At 41.7% G+C, this 22871-nt stretch overlaps 1 protein-coding gene across 2 annotated transcripts in view; it reads left to right on the top strand.

Moving 5' to 3' along the window:
* LOC138523462 (sodium/potassium-transporting ATPase subunit alpha-2) overlaps window positions 1–22871 on the top strand; it is a 504124-nt gene that overhangs the window by 237578 nt on the left and 243675 nt on the right. For both annotated transcript variants that reach the window (XM_069635440.1, XM_069635438.1), the window contains exons 10-11: window positions 7220–7329; window positions 14436–14570. In XM_069635440.1, coding sequence (XP_069491541.1) covers window positions 7220–7329; window positions 14436–14570 — 245 coding nt within the window. The remainder of the gene's footprint in view (window positions 1–7219; window positions 7330–14435; window positions 14571–22871) is intronic.

Raw genomic sequence — 22871 nt, 5'->3', positions numbered from 1 at the left:
ATTACACAGTAACACCTAAAAAGCAACCAGAATGGAACAATAGATAATTCCCAAACAAATAATACCTAAAAACTTTAAATGAAAATAAACAGCCATAACAAAAAAGATCAGGAAATACATACAAACTCCTGCACCAGAAGGCACAAAATCATCTCTATTGATGTCAATAACAAAACCCTTACATAGAACAAGAACTTTAAATAATCATCAGAAAAAAAGTTTAAAAGCTCCTACAAATAAAATAATGCCAGAACAAATAAAGGAAAACACTGTTTTAAAAAATCAGAATTTTAATATTATTATCTATTATTATCTACAAAGAAGGGCAAACCTTTCTGTTAATCTGACCATGTCCTTTCAGACCCTCTATAACATGAACAACATATATAAAGGACAGGGCCAAATCCACACCACTGACAATTATTTAAGGTGTTTTGACCAAAGGCTACCAAAGACAGTTATGCATGTTAGACAATGGGTAATTAATTATCTGACACCAACTAGATATGATGTTATCTCCAAATACATATTTTATACTTTAATTGACAAAGTGTATATGGCCCAATACATTTTATTTTAGGAAGCTATAGACAATAATAATATGACCAGACCTCATTGGTCTAGGTGTATCAACACTCCCTGAGGTTAGTACACAGTTTATGTTTCAGTTTATGTTCCAGTACATGCCATAACATTTATTTACGCACAATTCCACACCTATTAAAAAGAAGACTGACTGTATAGCATGAACACAGTATCTCTGAGCCACTTCCTGGGTTTGTTTTTGTTAATTTGGAAAAGAAAAATGTCATCCTTACCCAATGCCACGTAATACCAGCAATGGTATAGTGTTCACAATAACGTGGAGTGCATCCGTACGGAAATGGTTACATGGCAAACCTTGCAGTGCGCTTATGTCCCGCTGTAGAAAAGACAGCAACTCAGAGCAAGTGATTCATCTCACCATATATCACCTTATAGATTTGAGAGCCATACGATGGTGAGCCGTCGCCTAACAAATAAATGAAGTGGAAGTGATCATATGGGGAATATGGATGGAATAGTAATATGAGCATGTGCCATTACCTAGACGCCTCTGTAAATAATATTCCACAATTGCTTTAACAAATACGCGTTGAGAGACAAGATTGATTCTCAAAAGCAAATTGTAAAAGGAAAGTACAAGGTAGGACATTGAGGAAACATAGTCACCCATTGATTGAGGGTTTTCATGAATTAACACTAATCATGAGGAAAATGGCATGTCTTTTAGTTCAGAGGTCCAGCAACACATGAAGAATCGATATCAAGTTTATGATGCTGTAAAAACATACTGAAAAGGTATGTGATACAAATAGACAGTTTGTGGGTTTTCGAGAATAGAGACACAGACATGTACTAAATCGGCCCCCTTTCTTGTTCCCTTATATTTATATGGAGAAGGTCAACATCGAATTTACCATCTTACTGGATAGAGGGCGAACACATGAAACTTTGTGATCTTTTGTCCTGATGAAGGTTGTGGTGAAATGAAAGTATAATCTAGTTCCATCCTATGTTAGGTTGAAACACAAAGTGTCGACATTGTTCTTGTCATGTTTTTTTAATATGTGATAGATGTCTTATTGACATAAGGAATGGATATACCCAAGTATCACAGACCATAAAACGCCTGTGTTACTTGAAACAGTATAGGACGGTTAAATCAAAGGGGACATAGAGATTACCATTAATCCTATGCTGTATCCATGTCACAGATGGGATTTGGGGGAATACCCTCCCATCAGTCTTTGAAATAGGTGGGGAATTGTGTGTAAATTCATTTTATGGTTTGTAATGAAATATTTACAGCTAAACTGACCAATGCCATGTTAACAAAATGTCAATGTCTGGAAAAATATAGCATAATGATCGGCTGCGTTTAGCAAGTGAATATGAAAAAAAGAAGATTCTTCCAACAGTTTTTCCATGTATTTCCACACATGGCAAATCCAAAACATACCGAAAAAATGCGTAAATCACTTGTTACACTTATCTAAATCCACAACATACTGAAACAAATGCGTAAATCTCTTGTTACACTTATCTTTCTTTAAAGATATTTTTAAGTATGCATTTTTAGACATTATTAACATTAGACTTCTTACAAACGTATTATTTGCAATGCAGCATATTATGTTTGAATTAAATAATTGTACAGTCTACTGTATTGGTACACAGGTTTATTGGTTGACATGATCACCAAAACATGTCACTTCTGGTATTCACAAAGATGTACAGAAATAAAAGCCTCCAATATGGAACAATTTACAATGATATGAATTCGCAATTGAAAAGCAGTAAAGGGTTCCTGGAAAGAAACTCATTATGTAGCCTCATTTACTCTTTGATCAAGTCAAGTTTATGAGATTGTTTGAAGAACAGGTACACACACATTATCATGTTGTTGCAATATTGGGTTCCATTAACATTACAACAAAGAAAACAAATGACACAAATAATGCATGCATGCCATTATAACAATGATAGACAATGTTCCATTCTTAAACAATAAGCATAGAAAAAACGAAGTAATCACAACATTTCACATTGTAGTTGTTTCATTACTTGCCTCCCCCAAGATAGAAAATAGTGTAAGCTGCATTAATGCAGTGTAACTAGATAATTTAAGGTTTTAACATGTGATCCCTGTATGTCTTCATTAAAAATAGGAAAATGTTCCTCACCAGGACATGGTGGTAGGAAACTAGAGAACTTTCCTTTGAGCCTTATCCAGTGCCGGATTGCCCAGTTGGCACACCAACACTGCATTGAGCCTGACATTCCTTGACATTTTTACAATGTTACATATGCAGGGCTTTTATAATCCCTCAAAAGACTGTCCCCATGTGTTTGGGAAGTACTTTAGGCCTCACTAAAATCATGACATGTTTAATTCTGCCCCTGCTGGCATCGCATAGCCCTCAAAAAGGCTTGCAGCACATGATGGCTACAGCAAAGTGAAAGAGAATGACAGACGGATATATAATGCTCACTTTAAAATGAAGCTCACGAATCTACAATGTTCAATGAACACTAATGGCTGGATAAGGTTTCAGGAATTACAGTTGTTAGTACTCTTTTATCTGAGGAATTCGGCCATAGTTGCAGCCATAATTTCACCCACTTGTGGAAAGTAGAAGAAGGTGAGAATAAAGTGAGGAGCTTCAAGGAGTCAAAGTACGTTTTCTCAAAAGGCATTTGTTTCCATGTTATATAGATGGGTATCTGGCACTAGGGGAGATGCCCATACATATCTACATAGCTGTGGAACCCCATGAAGGTTCCATGTCTCCGGGGGGAGACTATAAAACATGTTTGTTGTGATCTGTCACAAGTATGGCAACAACAGCAAGATGCATATTCAAACTGAGCATTAGACATGTTTACAAATACAATTTATACAAAAACCAATACATGTTTATCTATAAGGTGTCAAAATGTGTATGCCCATATATAGTAATAGCATCATAACAAGTTTATTGAGATCAGTTTTACAACCTTGATACAGTTTTATCTAACCAGCGCTAATGACCATGTAAGGTGAATTTATATATATCTAAATATGATAATGATCACTATAATACTTGAACCAAAATAAGGTTTGGGAAAACATATAACGTAGAAGCATATAAATTGGCTATTTCAGGCCAAGATATCTGACCAATTGCCAAACTACTAGGACAATTAAGGCCAAATTCTTCCTCATGATTTACAGTCAGATTTGGGCCATCCAGAAGCACAGAATAAACACTGTTCGATTGAGAAAAGAAAACCCTCAACGGACACTGCTCGATCTATGGGAAACCTATGCCACTGTAGCCAGTGTGTCTCATTTCCAGATTTCACCAATGTATGGACATCAGAGGCTCAGTCTTGCAATGGATTTTCAAATGACTGGTTAACCCAGGTAAAGATTGGTGAATTCTACTCAGCACCAGTGAAGGAACTTTGCAGCCCCACTCCCACCCAAGTGTTCCTTTTATTTCTTGGCTTTTAATGTTTGCCTGAAACCCCCTACACTAATGATCGAAAACTTCAACATCTAGTTCCACTTCCATGCTGATGATTCTTAGCTGATGATTCCCCTTGGTGCATAAGGCCTAAAAGCAGCCACACGGTCTCACTGCTGGGAATTGGTCCAGGCATGCATGGCTGAGAGCCGTATCTACCCCGACAGCTCAAAGGCAGAGGTTCTTCTTTCAGGAAGCTTGTTCAGCCGTCTTGCCCAATTAACTAGCCCTGCCTTCTCCTGCAAAGGGAACGCAAACAAATGGTTTACTTCTGGATACCGATCTGACATCCATCCTGCAAATGCAGGTACTGCCGAGTCGTGCTGAGTACATGCAAATAGCAACCACACATCCTGACGAAGACATGTCCTTTCCTATCATGTAGCCAGAGAATGGACATCGGGAAAAGCGTAATCTTTTCAACTCCTGATTTCTGAAACATTGTGCAATGGTGTCTTCCCAAATGATACATTCAAAAATTGCAAGAAAACCAAAAACAGAAGAATCCACTTATTCTTGGGGGTTTGGCAAAGACATTCATATTTCAAAGACCTTACAAGTGTTACATTGGCTCACAGCCTAACAAAGGCTGTACTTCAAAATGCTGTGTAACACCGACAGAGCCTATTATCAAAATGAGCCTTCATATCTTGTGATTAAGTTAATCAATGACATTCCGTCAAGGAGTCTGCTCTTCTCCACAAACAGTTTGATCCATAACGTCTTATTCAAGGAAAACGATTGGGGGCAGAAAGGCCGCCATCATACATAACTATGGAACCCACTTCCTCAAGACCACAGACACAATCCCCGTCACATTGCATTTAGGATAGCTCTCAAAACTCGTTTGTTGCAGGAGGCTTTCCAGAACAGATGATCAGGCATTGCCTTTGTCAACATTTATTGTTGCAAGTTTACAAAAAATTACTTTTTTGTATTTTTTTTCCATCCTGAAACTTGAGGCCATACTTGATAAACAACAAGGGTTCGAAAAGCAGTCTGTAAAGGTAGAGGAGCCTCATACATTCTCCATTTCCTCCCATGATACATGGCAATTACACACCTATAATTCAACTGAAATGGTTGAATGGGGAGATCAGGTGGACGGAAACCTCACTTCAGTACGTCACTTTGCCTTACTTACTCAGATAAGAACACGAGTGTTAACAGAGTATACAAAAGGAATAGGTAGTGCTCTTAAATGCTCCCATGGTCTTCTTTAGTAGGGTAACCCGTCCTGATTGTACTCTCTATGTTATCGTTCTAGTATTTTGCTACTCAAAACATGACTAATGAGGTGTCTGATATATCCTGGCATACTGGTTCAACTGGTGTAATTGTATCTCTTAGGGGAATATTTAAAGCTGCAGTAATTTCTACTGTTGTAATATTTATTTTTGCAATTTTTCCCTGTCACTCGGATGCTCACTTTTTTTCATTGAAGTTGCAAAAATATATATTTACATACACTGTATCCAGTGTTACTATTTGGTGCACAACTTTCTGCTAGCCACAAAAAAAAGGATTAGCTGTGGAAAAACTCTAGTGTACCATGCCAGACCCAGCACGTCAAGAATTATTATCTCCTATTCTCCATGTTAAAACTGAGTGTACATCTCATGGCTTGTTATCCAATTTCCTGTTAACATTGCACAATTAAATTGTCAATTTCAACCAATTATTATAAATATGTCTAGATAGAGAAGCCCTTGAAATGCCCCTTTGGCTGTTCAGCTCAATACTATTCAGGGACAGTATTTATGCCACATTCATCAGAAAGTTAACCTGCCAATAATGACCGTAACAGTATTTTTTACTTTACAAACACTCAGTGGGACCCAAATGGTCTAAGTGATTAGTAGCCTTAGAAGGTGTTTTTTTGGGTGAGAGAATGTTCTCTGTGATGGAGGGAGTCTTTACTGGGGTGCAGGTCTATGTTAATACATGCAAAGGTCTCTACACTCACCCCACAGACAGAACTGTGCTAGTCTAGTTGAGTGTTCTGTTATGTTACATGAATTTCTAAGAGTGCACATATGTTCAAAGGCATCTTGGCGCTGAGCAGTAACATAAGGGGTGCAAGAGCGAACAACACATTAAAAAAAGAAAGGTCTTAAGGGACCGCCGGAAAGCAAAATTATTGGAAGTTGCACGCACTGCCAGGGGTAACTGATTCCATGCATTGGCGGCCACCACTGAAAAGGCCCTACCTCCCATCCGTGACCGTCTGATACGGGGTACAGAGAGGAGAAGGGCATACTGAGATCGGAGAAGGCGGGAGTATAAAGAACAAACTTCTCCTGAAGATATTCCACTCCACCCTTATAGAATGCTTGATGAACCAAGCACATGGATTTAAACTGATTTTTTTTTCAATGGGAAGCCAGTGCAGCAGTTTCAAGAGTGGAGCAATATGTGTTTGTGCTGGGGGACGCAAAATCGCTCTAGCCGCCGCATTCTGGAGCATTTGAATCACAGTAATCAACTGTACTAAGGACCAAAGCCACAACCACAGGGGAATGAAAATGGCATGGTATGAAGGGGAGGACCTTCCGCAGGGTGCGTAATTTAAAGTGTCCTGATTTACAGTCAGCGCCAACCTGCTCTGCCATAGAAAGAGAGGATGAAAATCTTACCCCCAGATTTCTCACTGAGGGAAAGGTCCAAGAGAAAGAGGCCAGAAATCAGGAGTCCAGAAAGAAAGAGGGCAGGTTGTGCCAACCACTAAAAACTCAGTCTTACTGCCATCCAGGCACCAAAATCCTCCAGAGTGAAAGCAATGAACTGTGGGCATGTGGCAGCAGCTATCCTGCTGCGGACTCAAAGGGCAAGCATACCTAACTTCAAGCTACCAAAAAACACTAACCAACTACACAATTGCATGCATAAACTGTTAAAGTGTGGCTATTCATTCAAAAGGAATATCTCCACTATGGTGCAATTGACAGATTCACCAACAGTCGCATACGTTGTGGCATACAAGCATGAGTTCAGCACTCAATGCGGATATCCTTATGTAACTAATAACAACGTTATTATTCATGTTTTGTTTCCAAAAGGGAGAATGAAATACATAAATCTTTAACTTGCTTTTTTTTCAACATCAAGACGACACCATTCTTGAATGTCCTAAGTAATACTTAATTTTTGTATGTCTTAATATCCAGGTGCGACATTTGATAAGCGCTCCTTGACATGGACGGCCCTCTCCCGCATCGCAGGTCTGTGCAACCGAGCAGTTTTCAAAGTTGGACAAGATAAAGTGGCCATTTCAAAGGTAAGCCAGATCTGGCAACTTACAGCCTCGTTGACCTTTACCTTGCTTTTTATTAGAGTATTTTCAAAGGGTTGATATATCACTAGAAGGGATGGTACCCAAAGCCTTCTAACCCTTTTTTAAGCAGATGATTGCTAAACAGGAGCAGGTAGCGAAACCTTTTTAGCTGATACCTCAGTAGTGAAATGCACTTTCTTCAAGGATACACGTACAACCTGAAGGCAACATGGCCAAATGCAAGTGGTTCATGTAACCTCGCTTTCTGGCATCATTGAACATAGCAGTAACCTTTGTGAAAAAGCAAAATCATCATCAGCAGCATCATCAAACATTCTTTATATACTGATATTTTCCCCTACAGAAACAATTCAAATAAATAGAGCACAGAAAAATCATACAATTTAAAAATGGGACAGTGATACAACAACTACCTCAATAAATAAAGACAAGTTTAAGTTCATTTCAACTAAGGTTCTGAAAATACATACAAACACAATATACATTCATTAGTATACTTTACAAAAGCAATGACTTTTCAATTAAAATGTACATTTACATGCACCAGACTATCATTTGTTATAATACATATCATTCTAACTGGAAATACGATTACGGTGAGTAATGCATGTCATATAGTTTGGTGTAGGTTTGGCTCATTTGTACATCTGGCAAGGCAAGCTCCTGCAAGTGACATCGAGGTGCTGCTGCCTGTCATCAATACTCTAAACGCACACCAGATCAGGAACACTCTAACCCTCGCTGCATATACCACTGCCAGCTCAAACACGCTCCTTACATCACAGCCTAATCTGTTGCTTGAGCTTCGGGCTCACCGAGTACCGGTCTTCATACCTAGGATGTACTTTTATGTCCAATCTAACAGAACCTAAGTAAATGCACACTTGGAAGGTGTCACCCTATAAGCAATCTGCTGACCCAACAAGACACAGGGATGACCACTGTCGGGGGGAAATTCTCCCGGGGTCAGCTGGGCCGTCCGCGGACCCCCGGGCAGGGAGGCCCCAACTCCTCCCGCATATCCCAAAAATGAGTATGAGACACACACAAGAAGCAAGGTGGTTCTGCTGTTTATTAAACAACGGCAGGGATGGGTCTAGGATCGTACGCGTCCGTCCTGACTCTCGAAATTCGTGGGGCGCGCAGGCCCTTTTTGCCTCAGTATGTCGCGCTACTTGCGTCACCTGGGAAAGTTAGTAAAAAACCTATCGCCACTCTGGATTGGTTCCTCGAGTGGTAGGGTTAGTATAGCACACGTATAGAGGAGATTGTTAGTGGTTAAGGGTCAGTCAGGTGATATACTTGGGTTGTCCCTTTTATTAGATACATGAAAATTGTTACACGAAGACCCCTGATGATTGGCTAATGTTAATGGCGTCAGTGATGAGTGCCCCATGTTCTGATTGGTCCACTCGCGAGCCCCCCAGCCTGGGACCATCGTTGTTCCCAGCTCGCGGTGTACCTGTCATTTGCAACAATATGTAACTATGTGTTTGTGCAGACAATGCGTGAATTTGCTCATATGCTTGAGAGCAGACTATTCCCACCGCCGTAGGTGTCCATTGGGTCATTTCATTGTTGCAGCCTGTGTCTCAAAACGTGGGACCCAGGTGACTTCTCCCTCCTGGGTCTGGCACCCTGTCAGGTTCGGCTTGGTCACGTGAGGAGAGACCGTGGTTGAGGCAGAATTCTGCACATTTAAAATTGTATTTGCCTCTGCGTGACTGGCTTAGTTTGCAGGTGTGGCCTTGGCTTCGGCTTGTGGCATGCGAGTTGCAACATTGCCCCCTTGGCTGTCAGTCCTCGCTGGGCTCATTCTGCAGGGTCAGCAATTGTACTCTTGTTCGTTCAATGTTCGTGGAGGCTCTTGTTTGCGGCCTACTTGGGCCTGGTGCATAGGTGGGGATGTTTGATGCACGGCACTTTAAGTTACGGTATCATATTGCTTCATATCCAGTATCATGTCTTAGTTGCATTTTTCATCACAATGCATGGGTTAGGAGAAGCGTCAGCAAGCATTTTAGATGAGTGTTTTGTGCGTCTTGCGTTTCTGCATTTTGAAAACCCTATGTGAAAAATAATAAAGATGTGCGTCAGTGGGTATGTCCGTCACCTACGTCATAGCACTGAGTATGTTCTTCATGTGGATTGGTGTGGGAGTGTCCAGTGTGCATGGTTGCACGGGTGTTCTGACCGTTAGCTAGGTCGTCATGGTATCTCTAACGTTGTATTTATTTACTGTTGAATGGTTCAGTCGAGTTCATCCATGCCGCAGGTGTCGGCTTGGGCAGGGCAGGCTGGTGGGCACATCCGTATGTTTCTGTACCAGGGTATTTGGTCGTCTGGTAGATAGGCAAATTCTTCTCGTGGTGGGTGTCTGGGCCGCGATCCTCTAGGCCAGGGACGTGAGGGGATTGGGGGGAGTCTTTTGTCCCATTCTCCCACTTCACCACAGTGGCTGTTGCTAGCTAGTACTCGTAAGACCGATAGAACAGAACTGGATGCAACTGCACAACGAGAAGGTATCTTCCAATAATCAATGGCAGAGTCAACGAGCCACAGGGACAACCATAGACCTGCAATTCGCTTAACCCAATAAAGATAGGGAATAGGGCATCTCAACACTGATGACACTACCAAATAGGGAAAGACAACCTCAAACCCAGTAACCGGAACAAACTGCGCTAGACTGAGAATCTCTCTCGGAGAACCAATCCTCCGAACCTCTAGACACTCACACATATGCACCTATACCCCTAAATCAATTTTGGCCTACTGGCACACATACCTACACTCCTCGATGAACATCTCGACAGTCTCTAGAACACAGCTATACCCCACAAAATAATCAGCCTAACTGCACACATAATCTCATACCCCTACTTCACCACTGCCAGAATGCAAACTCCAAGGTCAACCGCCTTGCTGGGCACATTCTACTGACCTCATGCAACCACCACATCACATCTAGCATTGGAATGCAGCTACACATCACATAAACTGCACTATTTACAACCCTACTCTGTCCACTGACCTGGACTAATGGCGTTCAACACACAGCGCTTTGAGATCATACCAATGGAACATAAGGCGCTATACAAATGCACAATAACATCTTAACTGAATGGACAATATTAGCTCTAAGTTTTCCACAGTATGCCATTCCACAGTAATAAATGGCTAGACTGGCAAATGCCAGTCTAGACAGGTAATAACACTTATCATGTTTATTTTTTTATAGTAGAAGCTAGTACAAAAAAAGTAATGCCACATTAAGAAAGTATTAGACTGGCTGCACCAAAATGCCAGTCTAGCCACTAATAACACATATCATGCATACTTTATCATGAATGTCCATTATGATTTTGGTCACCAACTCCTGCCCCACCCTCCCTGCATGCCCCTCTCCCTTCCACCCCCCACCTCAACCCCAAAAACATCTCCTTGGCACAGAATTGCCTCCACCTCCTTAGGGGACTAGGAGTAATGCATATTACAGTTAAATAAGCCAGTCATTACCTCCACAACCCTCTACCTCGTCCCAGTACTTGTGTGTGAGGCAGGGTGCCCCATACACAAGTACTGGGACGAGTAAGTCTAGGGTCTAGGAAAATGAAGATTCCTCATAAGTAATCCAGGCATTAGACACAAGCGCACACACATTAATACACCATTCACATGTGCACCCATGCACCATACACTCATACTTGCACGCCCAGCCACCCATACATGCACACACAGTTACACAAAAAACATTGTCTTGCCTTTTGCAAATCTATTGCTCCGAGGAGCTAAGCCTCCAGCTCCCTGCTTCATGCAGCAGGAACACTTGTTCTTGTTCTGTGCAGAGGAGCCGGAGGCTTCCAAGTCATGGGAGGGTTGAGGGCAGCCCTCTGTCTTCAAAGACAAACATTTTCTTTTTGAAGACACGTTGATTTCAGAAAAAATGATTTCCGTGTTGGGAAAGAATGGTAACGGAAATAATTTCTTTCTGGAGACAGATTAACTTAAAAAAGAAACTATTAATTTTTGAAGTCAGAGGGGGCCCCTGCCTAGGACATGTGGTGTCGGGGCCACATGCACCACAGTGTGCGGGGGCCCCTTGCTGCACCAATACATTTAATAAATAACATGTCAGGGCCATATTTTGTGTCAGTATCGCTCATAACCATAACATAATGTTATTTTAAAATAATCCCTAATGAGTTTGCTTCCAGGTCCCTTAATTACAGATTGTTACTCCACCTAATACCAAATAAACAATTTCACATGTTGATACATGTTCTTATACCGTACCTCACATTGACTGCAAGTGTGCTTTTTACAAATTTAAACCATCACAATGTAGTGCTCCCTTCATTCTCCAGAACATCACACATTGGATATTTACATTTGTACAGATTCGACTGGGGCTGAATAATTTAATCCCATGGAGACTAGTTTTAATCTAGCCAGCACATCAAATTCAGTACATCCTAGCTCACAATGGAAAGCTCCTGTAGGGGTTAAGCTGGGGAGGTCTACGTTTATTTTCGGAAACTGTAATGCTAGTGATGTTACATCGTCCCCAGAGTTCTGCTCCATGGTCAGGCTTGCCTCGCCTTCATCTTAAATATGGATGGAGCTGATGCCATGGGCTGATTTCCCTCCGCACACACAAACCTGACAGAAGTGCTATATTGAATCATGGCCCTGTTGCTTTTTTGTACATGCGCCTCCCACCCAACTTTTGCAGTAAAACATCGACCTAAATAGTCATAGGATTCAGTGTTCTTTAGTACATGGTAGCTAACTGCTAGATATACTTACTTCTTAGGTCTTCTGTTTCCACAACACTGCATTATTATAGTTGATCTTCAAGCCCTTGGTTTACACAAATCCACAAAGATCTGACTTGGAGACCACTTTGGGTCATGGAGATCATAACGTTATCATCCGCACACAAGAGCACCTCACTCTTAACACCACTTAGCACAGGGGGGTCGGCAACAAGATTTTCAATGGTAATTGCACCGTTGGGTGGGCTTCCCAATGGGAGCCTGGTGAAGACAAAGGAATGAGCAGGACTTCCCCCATACAGGTTGGTAGAAGAATGTTCAAGAAAGGCTAAGTCGTTGTGACTAAGCGTAAAAAGAAGACAGGCACCATTTTGAACAAGGCCCCTTACCGCAGCTGCAAATACAGCTTGAAATGTGAGTTTCACAAAATCGGTAGAAAATCATCCGCTGCCTCCAGCCACGCAGTTAGACTTGTCCCTGTAACTAGAACGTTACAGGAGAAGTGGGAAAAGGGGTACACTGTGTCCCCTCATCACTTCACATAAGGTGGGGTGTGCTGATTCCACAATACAAAAGTCATGTAGGAGAAAAAGTATTCCTCTGTCCTTGGTAACTTTTGTTATCACAAGGAAAATAAAAAAGGCAGCTCAAGGATCTCCCAGCAACACAGCACAAAAGTGCTGTGGGCTGCGATAATAAATTGCAGATAACATAAAAGTTGGAGGAAAGCATGACTCCAAAAAGATGCCAAAAGGGTTGAAAAAGGTTCGTAAAGGTAAAGTGAAAGACTGAGTGAGTGTGGAAAAAGGTTCCCATTCACTCAGGAGAACTGGTAAAAAAAAAACAAGAGTCCAGTAAAAGGTACTGACTAAGGGACTCAAAAGTGGGAAGAATTACTCCCAAAAAGGCAATTCTACATAAGACACAGGAAAGGAAATGTTTTATGAAACGTTTTTAAAATTTGTGGATGAAGGGAACAGAGGAAAGTACACGAGAAGCCTTTTTTATTTATTTTTTAAAGAGAGTAAGGGAAAACATGGAGGGTTATAGAGGGAGGCTAAAGAACACCCAGAACTGCCAAAGGATAAATCAGGGATCAAGAAACACCAAAATACTGCAAAAAAAATAAGAAACTACTCCAAAACACCCGCACACTCATCAAAAGCACTCCAAAACGCCTTGAAAACGACCAATTTGTGTGCCTGTCCTGTCTACCCCTGACTCAATTTCAAAACAAACCAAGCAGAGGAATCAGGAATGAGCTGGGCATTTAAAGACCCTCAAGCCTGTTTTACAATGGCTTAGGATCTTTTATTGGTTGGTGGAACTCCCTTCTCGAGTCTCAGCCTTGCAATTGAGCAGCAGGCCTACAAACCCCCCTTCAAACCCACACTGAGGTATGGACCTTGGTAAATGGCACAGGCATCCCGTGAGGTGGGTCAAACTCACCCAGGAAATCTTGACTTTCTAATAGAGCATGTTTTTGGAAGTTGGAGCAGCTCTACCTGCAGGATCCCAACGTGGAGAAACACTGTAACATTAGTGCAAGTGCCATACTGTAGACATCAAGTGTGGAAAATGGCTAGGCATATGGCTAAGAGAGCGAGGATACCGAACAGTGTTACCAGGACAATCAGTGCAGACACACAAAGTGTGCAAAGCTTTCAAGAGACGCATGGGTGCAATTAGTGATATAAGAGTACACACTGGAGAGACATCTTCTTCAAAGTTAGACTTTCCATTGGGAGAGTTCCAATGGATAACATGAATCTGTGTTTTTTTAAAAGGTTCGTACACAAGTGTTGGAATTCCATAGAGTTCAGGTGCATAAAGAGCTACAGACAGGCCCTGCAGTGCCCAACAGAGACCCTGCAGACATCTCGTAGAGTCAGAGCAAGGCACTAAAAGCATAGGACAGAAACTTAATTCTTTAATATGTGCAGATGGAGACCATTGTCTCACAATTGTGTTGACCCCCTAGAAGTGTCACATGTGGGAAAAATTGCCGAAAGATGGTAGCACCCAAGTACCAGAGTGTGATAATTTGCAAAGGGATAGCCCAGACAGGGATTCATGGGGTTTCTGACAAAAAGATGTACTGTAACTTAATTAAGGAATGAAGTGAAGATTGTTCAAAGGGAGATAGTTGTTTACTTTTGTATGTGATAGTAGTAGCAGTGGGCCCAGCAATTAGAAATCCCTAAGGGGGGCTTCAATTCAGTGCAATTCATGTCATTGTTATATTCCCACCATGGAAAATTGTCCCAACACCTTAATGCTTATTTTGTCTTTCTATCTCTTTCCTGGTAGAGGGACACCGCAGGGGATGCCTCAGAATCTGCCCTGCTCAAGTGCATTGAACTGTCCTGCGGATCAGTCAAGAAGATGAGGGACCGCAACCCAAAAGTGGCTGAGATCCCATTCAACTCCACCAACAAGTATCAGGTAGGCCACCAGTGAGGCCAAGTCCAGAAATGGTGCCAATCAAGTGTTGTTGCCAGGAGTATTTAAGAGGTCCTACCACCCAAGAGCTCAAATTATTGAGATATTTTGACAGAAGGGGGGGGGGTTTAGGGGATAGCAGGGATTTTGATGGTTTGTCTAGCAAAGTTTAGAGGAACCAGTGATCCCCTCAGTCTCTGAAAAAGCTGATTATTAGGAAACTCACAAGCACTGTCGGTTCAGTGGCTCTGTGTGATTGGAACTCCTGTCCGTCCCTGTTTTGTTGCATTGTTTCTTTTACTGAGTGCTATTAAGCTGGCCTTTGCATGACAGCAGAGCCGAACATAAATGGTGTACCACTGGGAAAATGCTTCATTGTAGGGCTTACAAATAAGTGCAAAGGGGGAAATTTTAGCCCCCACCACACACAATGGCACATAAAATGATTGGTGGATGGTCATGAAGTTGTATTCAGTGATTTCATGGAAATGCTGCTTTACGCCATAGCCCATCAATACATAAGCACGATTGGTATTACAAATGGAATGATATGGTAAATATATTTGGTACTAGCACCTTACTGACTGCCTAAAGGAAGAAAGAAAAACGACGTGGGGCCTCATTATATGTTTGATGGTAACAATAGAAACAAGCTATATTTCAAAAGTTCCTATTTTTAAAATACCACCTAATTACAGATGGAAATCACATAGGATATTTACAGCCTGGGCCGCAATGAAAGTAACACATTAGGGAAATGTGAGTCATTTACCCCATGCAATGCTAACTATCTACCACAGGTTGTTAATATTCCATACCATTCCAACCTTTAATTAGGTGGTATGTGGTATTTTCAGGCTACCCTCTGCCTACTCCTCTCCTTCCCTCTGCCTTAATGCCAATAAGACTGAGATTATACTCATCGGCACACCCACTCCCTCCTTCCCTGCAGCTCTCTGGCCGGCCTCTCTTGGCCCTCTTCCTGCTCCTACCTGCAAGGCAAAAAACCTTGGGGTCATCTTAGACTCCACACTCTCCTTCTCTCCTCACATATCTGACGTCTCTAAGAAGTCACACTACCAGCTGCAACTCCTCAGAGGTATTCTTCCTTTCCTCTCCTTCCCCAGAAGCTCACTGTCTCACGAGCCCTGGTTCTTTCGAAGCTGGACTACTGTAACAGCCTCTATCTTAATCTGCCTGCCTCTACTCTCCGCCCTCTGCAACTTATCCAGAACAGGACTGCGAGACTTGTCCTTGGCCTCAAGCCCAGGGACCGTATTTCTCCAGGACTGAAATCTCTACACTGGCTCCCAGTGGCTGCGAGGATTAAGTTCAAAACCCTCTGCATTGTCCACAAGGCCTTCTGGGGCCTAGGCCCTAAATACCATCAACTCTCTCTTCCTAAATATCTTCCTTCTCAAGCTCTTCGCTCATCCGTCTCCAACTCCCTCAGGGTCAGCCGCTTCTCCAAGCAAGGAGTTGGGGGTAGATCTCTCTCCGCGGCAGGGGCCTCCCTCTGGAACAGCCTTCCTGCCTCCCTGAAACTTGAGAAGAACCATCTCCGGTTCCGGAAGTACCTCAATACCTTCCTCTTTGCTTCTGCTTTCTCTCCTCCTCTCCCCTACTAAATTCTTGACTGAAACTGCACTGAAACAGCAACTGGGCCACTCTCACTGATCTCGGTCCTTGGCCCAGCCACTCTCCACTCGCACTGCCTCCCTGGCAACCCCTGCACTGCGGGACTGTCTCGGTAACCCTACAGCCCCCCTTCCGAGCACTTGTCTGCACTTACCATGCACTTGCCACCAGCTGGCCCTAGTATTTATTTGTTATTCTACTTACCCTGTACTGCAATTTCCCCCCTCCCTTTCCCCTTGCACTTTTCCCTTTCCCTCCACCCATGCACTTGCACAATCTGAATGACACCTGGCCTAGTAGGATCGTTGTCTGTCTTCCCCTTGTTCCCCCCTCCCTGTCTCGTCGCGCCTTGAAACCCTTGTGTATAGGCGCGTTACAAATGCCATATCATATCATATCATATCATATCATATCATATCATATGTTAAATCTTTTTTCCATTACCACCAGACCTATAATGAGGACTTTAATGCCTACGCTGCTTTTTCAAGGCAGAGACAAACCAACTGTCTCTATGTGATATCTTCCCATTTAATGTTGGATCTTTTAACATGGATCCTAGAATGTAAAACATAGAACATGAGGAAAAAGATGCAATGTTTAGAATGTAATGGTCAGTTGCTGTTATGTTATGTCCTGATCCAGTGGGCCCTTGATTATACTTAAATAAATTCCTTTGAATACCTAAATCTGGTGTGGAGAAATACTTTGGTGGCGACGAGGATGGGATTAGAGAAAATGGCAGCCCACTGAGTAGCCGTTGTTCGAAACCAGAAATGGCGGCAAGTAGAATTACGTTTTTAGGTCCTTTCCTCTGCACGCCACAACCGTGCAGAGAGAAAAAAAAAGTCACTTAGAGTGTCACCAAGGACGCAGCACTCCCTGCGACACATGTATGATGAAGTGAGTATAAAGGACCACTGCAACGTCAAGAAAACTAACTTCCAACTGGGACACAGATAAAGCAACCCACAGAAGTAAGTGTGGCGCGCATTTGCATCATAAGTGATTTGCCAGATACTCATTCATGGGATGACGGAGCCGCCAAGTATCATTAATTAAGCTTCTCATACTTTTCAAAAGCTAGCAACAACCTGTGCTTATATAACGCTCTCCACTCTGTATTTAACAAAACCTAGGCTGTAGGCACTTCAAAGGATAGTGTTGTAACGTTGTACTACTTTAGAATCAACTTCATATCTGTCATAACATATTTCTGCAATTTCAATTATTGATGTTTCATTATTGCACTGTACTTGGGTAACAGTTATCTATCAACCGTTCATGTATTACACTCACTGCAATGTAAACGAACAGTCAGCTGGTCCGAATGCGTCTTTCAAATCTTAGTGCGTCTTTTAAATGGTGCCTGATAGAGACGCAGCAGGCGTATCAGAGGAAAGGACCTAAAAACGTAATTCTACCTGCCGCCATTTTGGTTTCTTCATATTCAAAGCGTCCATTGCCATAGCAACCAGAGCATTGTTTGAACCCCAGAACTCACCAATTGTGGACTATTAAGGCACACGATAAAGAAAACAAATGGACATGACATGCTGGATATAGCGAAGTGAAGGCCTGTGATGTAATGCCATGTTGTGTTGACAAAAGGCAAATAGTGGCATTTCATGAAAAAGTAATAATAAACAGGCTCAGCATTCCCCGTTGTTTTATGTCTAATGAATGTATTGAGCAGTTAATCAGTTAAAGTGCTGTAATAAAGAGCGCACAATTGCAACACTGTTACAGTAATCCAAATGTAGTGTATTGTAAGACATATACTAATTTCCCATATAAATCATACCAACATACCCAGTACAGCGGATGCGGCTATAATAAACACGGTTATTGGGCGTATGCACAGTCACTAACTGTATTACAATACAATAGTATCAGGTAGGTGAAGTTGAAGTTCATTTAGAAACACTACTGCAATCAGTACACTTAAAAATTTGGAGAAAAAATAGGAAAACAATTAGAACAACAGCATCAATAACATTCAAATATGCAAAGCATACCACCTCCCAATTACTTCATGGCTACAAAAGGTGAACCTGCAGTGCCCTGGAAGCACTGGAAGAAATGTTTTGACCATTATGTTTTTTCTGCACATGGTCTTAATTTCTCTAATGAAAGGAATAAATGTCTGTTAATACACTGTCTAAGAGACTATGGTCAGGAACAATTCAAGAATCTTCCACCTTTATCTGACCAGGAAGCAGATGGGCTAACGGAATATGAGAAGTGTGTGAAAATGTTAGACCTACATTACGAGAAGGCTGTGAGCATAATTCTTGAAAGATATCATTTTGGAAAACGTAAACAGGAAAATGGAGAACCAATTGAACAATTTATCACAGCTTTACATGGCTTAGCTGTCACATGTGACTTTGGTAGTAACCTGGAGGAAGGTCTCCGGGATCAATTCATGTTAGAGTGCAAAGATAGCAAAGTAAGAGAAGCGCTTGGTCAAAAGGAAATCCTTCATTAAATCTGGTACTGAGAATAGCAAAGGAAGTAGAAAATACAAACAAATGTGTGAAAGAACTTGAGAAGAGGGCAGGTACAGATAACAAATTAGAAGTATCTGATTCGCCAGAAGTGTTTGCTGTACAAAATTAAAACACAATGAAAAAGAGGCAATTTAGTAAAAAAAGATCAAGGTTATGAGAGGAAAAGAAGGGCCAGGTTCAAGGAAAACAAGGACAAGGATGATAACAGAAGAAAATGCTATAGATGTGGCAGCCCAAGTCATATTGCCAGTAGTGGAAAATGTCCTGCGTTAAAAGAAATTTGCAGAAGATGGCATAGAAAAGGTCATCTGACAAATTATTGCAAAACGAAAGCAGAAAATAGAGACTCCATTGAGGAACTATGTGAGGAAGTCGAGGAATGTACCTTCATGATTGAAGATTCAGAAATTGATACTATAGAAGATCAAGATGCTGATCTTGAGAAATCCATGGCGGATATACAAGTTGGCAGCCCAACAATTAAAATGGTTATTGACTCTGGTGCTAAGTACACTCTGTTTCCAAGAATAATTTTTGAAAGACACTTTAAAGGGAGTATTGTTCTGAAGGCGATTGATGTGAAGCCTGTTGCATATGGGGGCAAACAGATTGAGTTAGAAGGTTGGTTTTGGTCGACCATGAAGTTCAAAGACAGAACAGCAAAGGGAAAAGTATATATCTCCAATAAAGGAATGCATCCTTTACTAAGCTAGTCTCACCAGAAAAGATTAAAAATAAAGCTAGATCCAAGTGCAGAGGAGATGGTGTATGCATAGATCAGGAAAAGCAATCTGAACAATTTGAACATCATCCTGTGTTGCGGGATGAACTGGGTAGTTTGAAGAACTTTTGGCATGAAATTCGCATGAAAGGTGATTCTGTTCCTGTTGTGCATAAGGTCCGACCTTTTCCGTGGGCAATCAAAGGAGATGTAAAGAAAGAACTAGAGAAAATGTAACAACAAGGCGTCATTGAAAGAGTTGAATCCTTGCAAAGAAGATTATGCATAGACAGTTAATCAACAAGAGGTTTTCGACATAAGGAAGGCTGTGAGAGAATGTGATATAAAACCAGGTGATTGGGTAAGAATAAAGTTACCTTTTACCACTACAGGTGGCTCTGCAAAGTGGTACAGAGGTTTCATGGTGCCGTAAGAGTTTCTGATGGAAGAGTATGGAATGTCAATAGAGTGTGTAGATGTTCCGAGGGCAGATTCATGAATGCCAATGTGGAAAAAAGGAATAAGGTGAAAGCCACAGAGCAAAAAATTAGATTAAGTGACAAAGCAGATGATGGAAATTAACTGGGAAGATGCACCAAACGTGTTTGTAAGAGGCCATCATATTTGAAGGACTATGTATACTAAGCGCCATTAATTGTTCAACAGAGATCAGATTTTATGTAAGTTAGTAACAAATGTTTCTATTGTTTGTTCCATTTTAAAATAAGAGATTTCTATGCACAGCAAAGGTTAAGTATGTAGTTTTGTAAATAGTTTGTGTGTTTGTGTAAAGTAGGGAGGTGTGTAATATCTTCCCAATTAATGTTCCATTAATTTGTACAATGTACAGAAATGGATGGAACATGGATCCTAGAATGTAGAACATAGAACATGGGGAGAAAGATGCAATGTTTAGAATGTATTGGTCAGTTGCTGTTATGTTATGTACTGATCCGGTGGGCTTTTGATTATACTTAAATAAATCCCTTTGAAAACCCAAATCTGGTGTGGAGAAATACGTCACTCTAGTACTGACTAGAAGGTTGGGGTCTGCGTTACTAGTTGTGAGGGTTCAGCTGCTTCACTTCTTGGACAATGCCACGCTATGAATTCTAATCCTTCTTGACCAGTTGGCAGGATTTGATACTCTGAACCACACCACTCTGTTAAAGCACCCCACAGACCTTCTGGACGTCAAGGTTAGAGCTCTTAACTAGACCTCCTTTCTTTAGGTTAAGGAGTTGTATGTGAGGTCAGTCAGGGGGGGGTAAACTGTGCCACAGTTGCTTTTTGGCCAACACTTTCTCAAGGCTCCTAGGAGGTGCAATAGGGACTCATTACAAATGACCCACAACCCAGGCATGTGCAGTTTACTCTCTCTCACCACCCGGGATTGGATGGGATTCCAGTCAATGCCACATACTTCACTCTAAGCTCTTGGCATTGGTGGAGAAGGTGAATAGATTGGCCACTGCACTATGGAAAACCTTCTTTGAATATACGTATTCTAGCAATGCCACTCTAAAGACAAGAGCATTTTTGTTAACACTTATTGTAGTCCTGATTCCCAGTTACAAAAGCTATGGCTACAAATTCATGGATGGATGTATCCACCGACTCCCTAGCCTGAATTTCCATACACGGCTGGTTGCTAGGAGTATATCCATTCCAGAGTAGAGCGAGAGGTTTACATCTGTGAAGAGGAAGAGGCCTGATTCAGATGGACTCTACTTAGAGCATATATTGGTTGGCTTAGAAGAGCCGGAGATAGGCACCTGAAGGCCTATAGGAAATGGAAAGGAGGACACTGGTTGCTTCCGCGACTTATACTTGGTTGTATCTAGGAAAAGAACAGCTTCCACATCCCATGAAATAGCAATTGGATGGTTGAATAGGAAGAATCTACCTGAAGCACAGGACTACTTCTGCCCCTGATGAATGTCCGGTTACTGGGAACACAGAGGACAGAAACTTATATAAGTTGGGCTGGTACACACAATGGGAAATTAGATTAATTGAGTTGCCATTGTTGTGTTATGCTGATCGAATTGTCGGCATAAATGTTTCGATACTGTGAGGTGGAATGTTTTTAACATGTATATGACTATGTGATGTGTATATGTCTTTTAAACTATTTTTGTATTACTTGTGCTGAATTAGAGATTAATATATTAAAAATGATATTTTTGACAATACTATTTTTTGATCATTGAGAACACATAATGCAGCCTATATTGGTTTAGCGGCTGTTATTTGAAACTGCTTTCTGAGGGTATATGTTTATTGTTTGATATAGTTTGTTGTATATTCCTTCCTTTTGTTGAAATACATACAAATTCATGGCACAATGAAACAAACATTGCACTGTAGAAATGGCGGAGGTCTCAATACATTAAAAAGCACATGAGAAATTCCCCTGAGCTAGAATAATCTACCATGGCAAAGGTTGCTGGCCAAAATAGGGTTACCCAAAAAAAGCTACGGGTTGGTAATTTGGTAATATATCCCTTGCGAACTGTAGACTTCCAGTGACTATCACTGGTGTTCTAACCGCCCGGTGTTGTCCATAGTTGCTATGACGATGGTGTATATAGTAACAATAGGGACTGAGGCTAAGAACAATGTCTATCCAGAAAGCTCAGAGTGGGCGATCTTTCGAAAAAATGAAAAATGAAAAGCTCCTTTCCCATCTGAGACATGGGCACTAACGAGCGTATGAGAACAGAATGCACAACAGTCAATCTCCCTGGTGCTTGGGCTTTAGTGATGCCCCTTGAACAGTAATCCTGCATCATTGTCTCAGCTTGATGGCAAGCCGTCCAGGGTGCTTTTTCGGCATATATTCTCAATGGGAATTTGAATGGGAAATGTTTTATTTGCACACCCTCCCCTATATAACGTTGACAACATGGACACAATCTCACAACAGTGTTTAGACATAATTAGAATGGGTTGTTTATTTTATCCTCTTTGTAAAGGTTCATGGAGGTCTGTCTCTGGGGGCTGCAGTGGAATTAGAAGCTTGTATGGGCAACTCTCTATAGAGTACCACGCTACTTTTTGATATTATTCAACGCTGACCATGTTATTTTGAAAGTTTCACGCACTCGCCATTAAGTGGGCCAAACTTGCATTTTCATACAGTCCAACAACACTCCGTTTGGCTGGGCATGCTAATATGCGTGTGACCTCACCCTAAGATCCGTGGAATCAGTCTGGAATCCACAGACCCTGGGCCAGGTTTTGACATGATCTTGTTCTTGAAAGGTGCATCTTCCACCCTCCTGGAAATGCCCCTTCCGACCCCGGGGGCTCAGCATTATGCTACTTTCCAGCCATAATAATGAGTGGAGTCCATGGTGCGCAACAGGTACTGGGTGGTAACCAGGTGCACGCGCCTTCCCTTTACATTCCGAAAGCAGTGAGTGTTCA

Source organism: Ambystoma mexicanum, chromosome 1q (genome assembly GCF_040938575.1).
Source record: "Ambystoma mexicanum isolate Mex_15411 chromosome 1q, UKY_AmexF1_1, whole genome shotgun sequence".
NCBI lineage: Eukaryota > Metazoa > Chordata > Amphibia > Caudata > Ambystomatidae > Ambystoma > Ambystoma mexicanum.
This window is presented reverse-complemented; position numbering and strand designations above follow the sequence as displayed.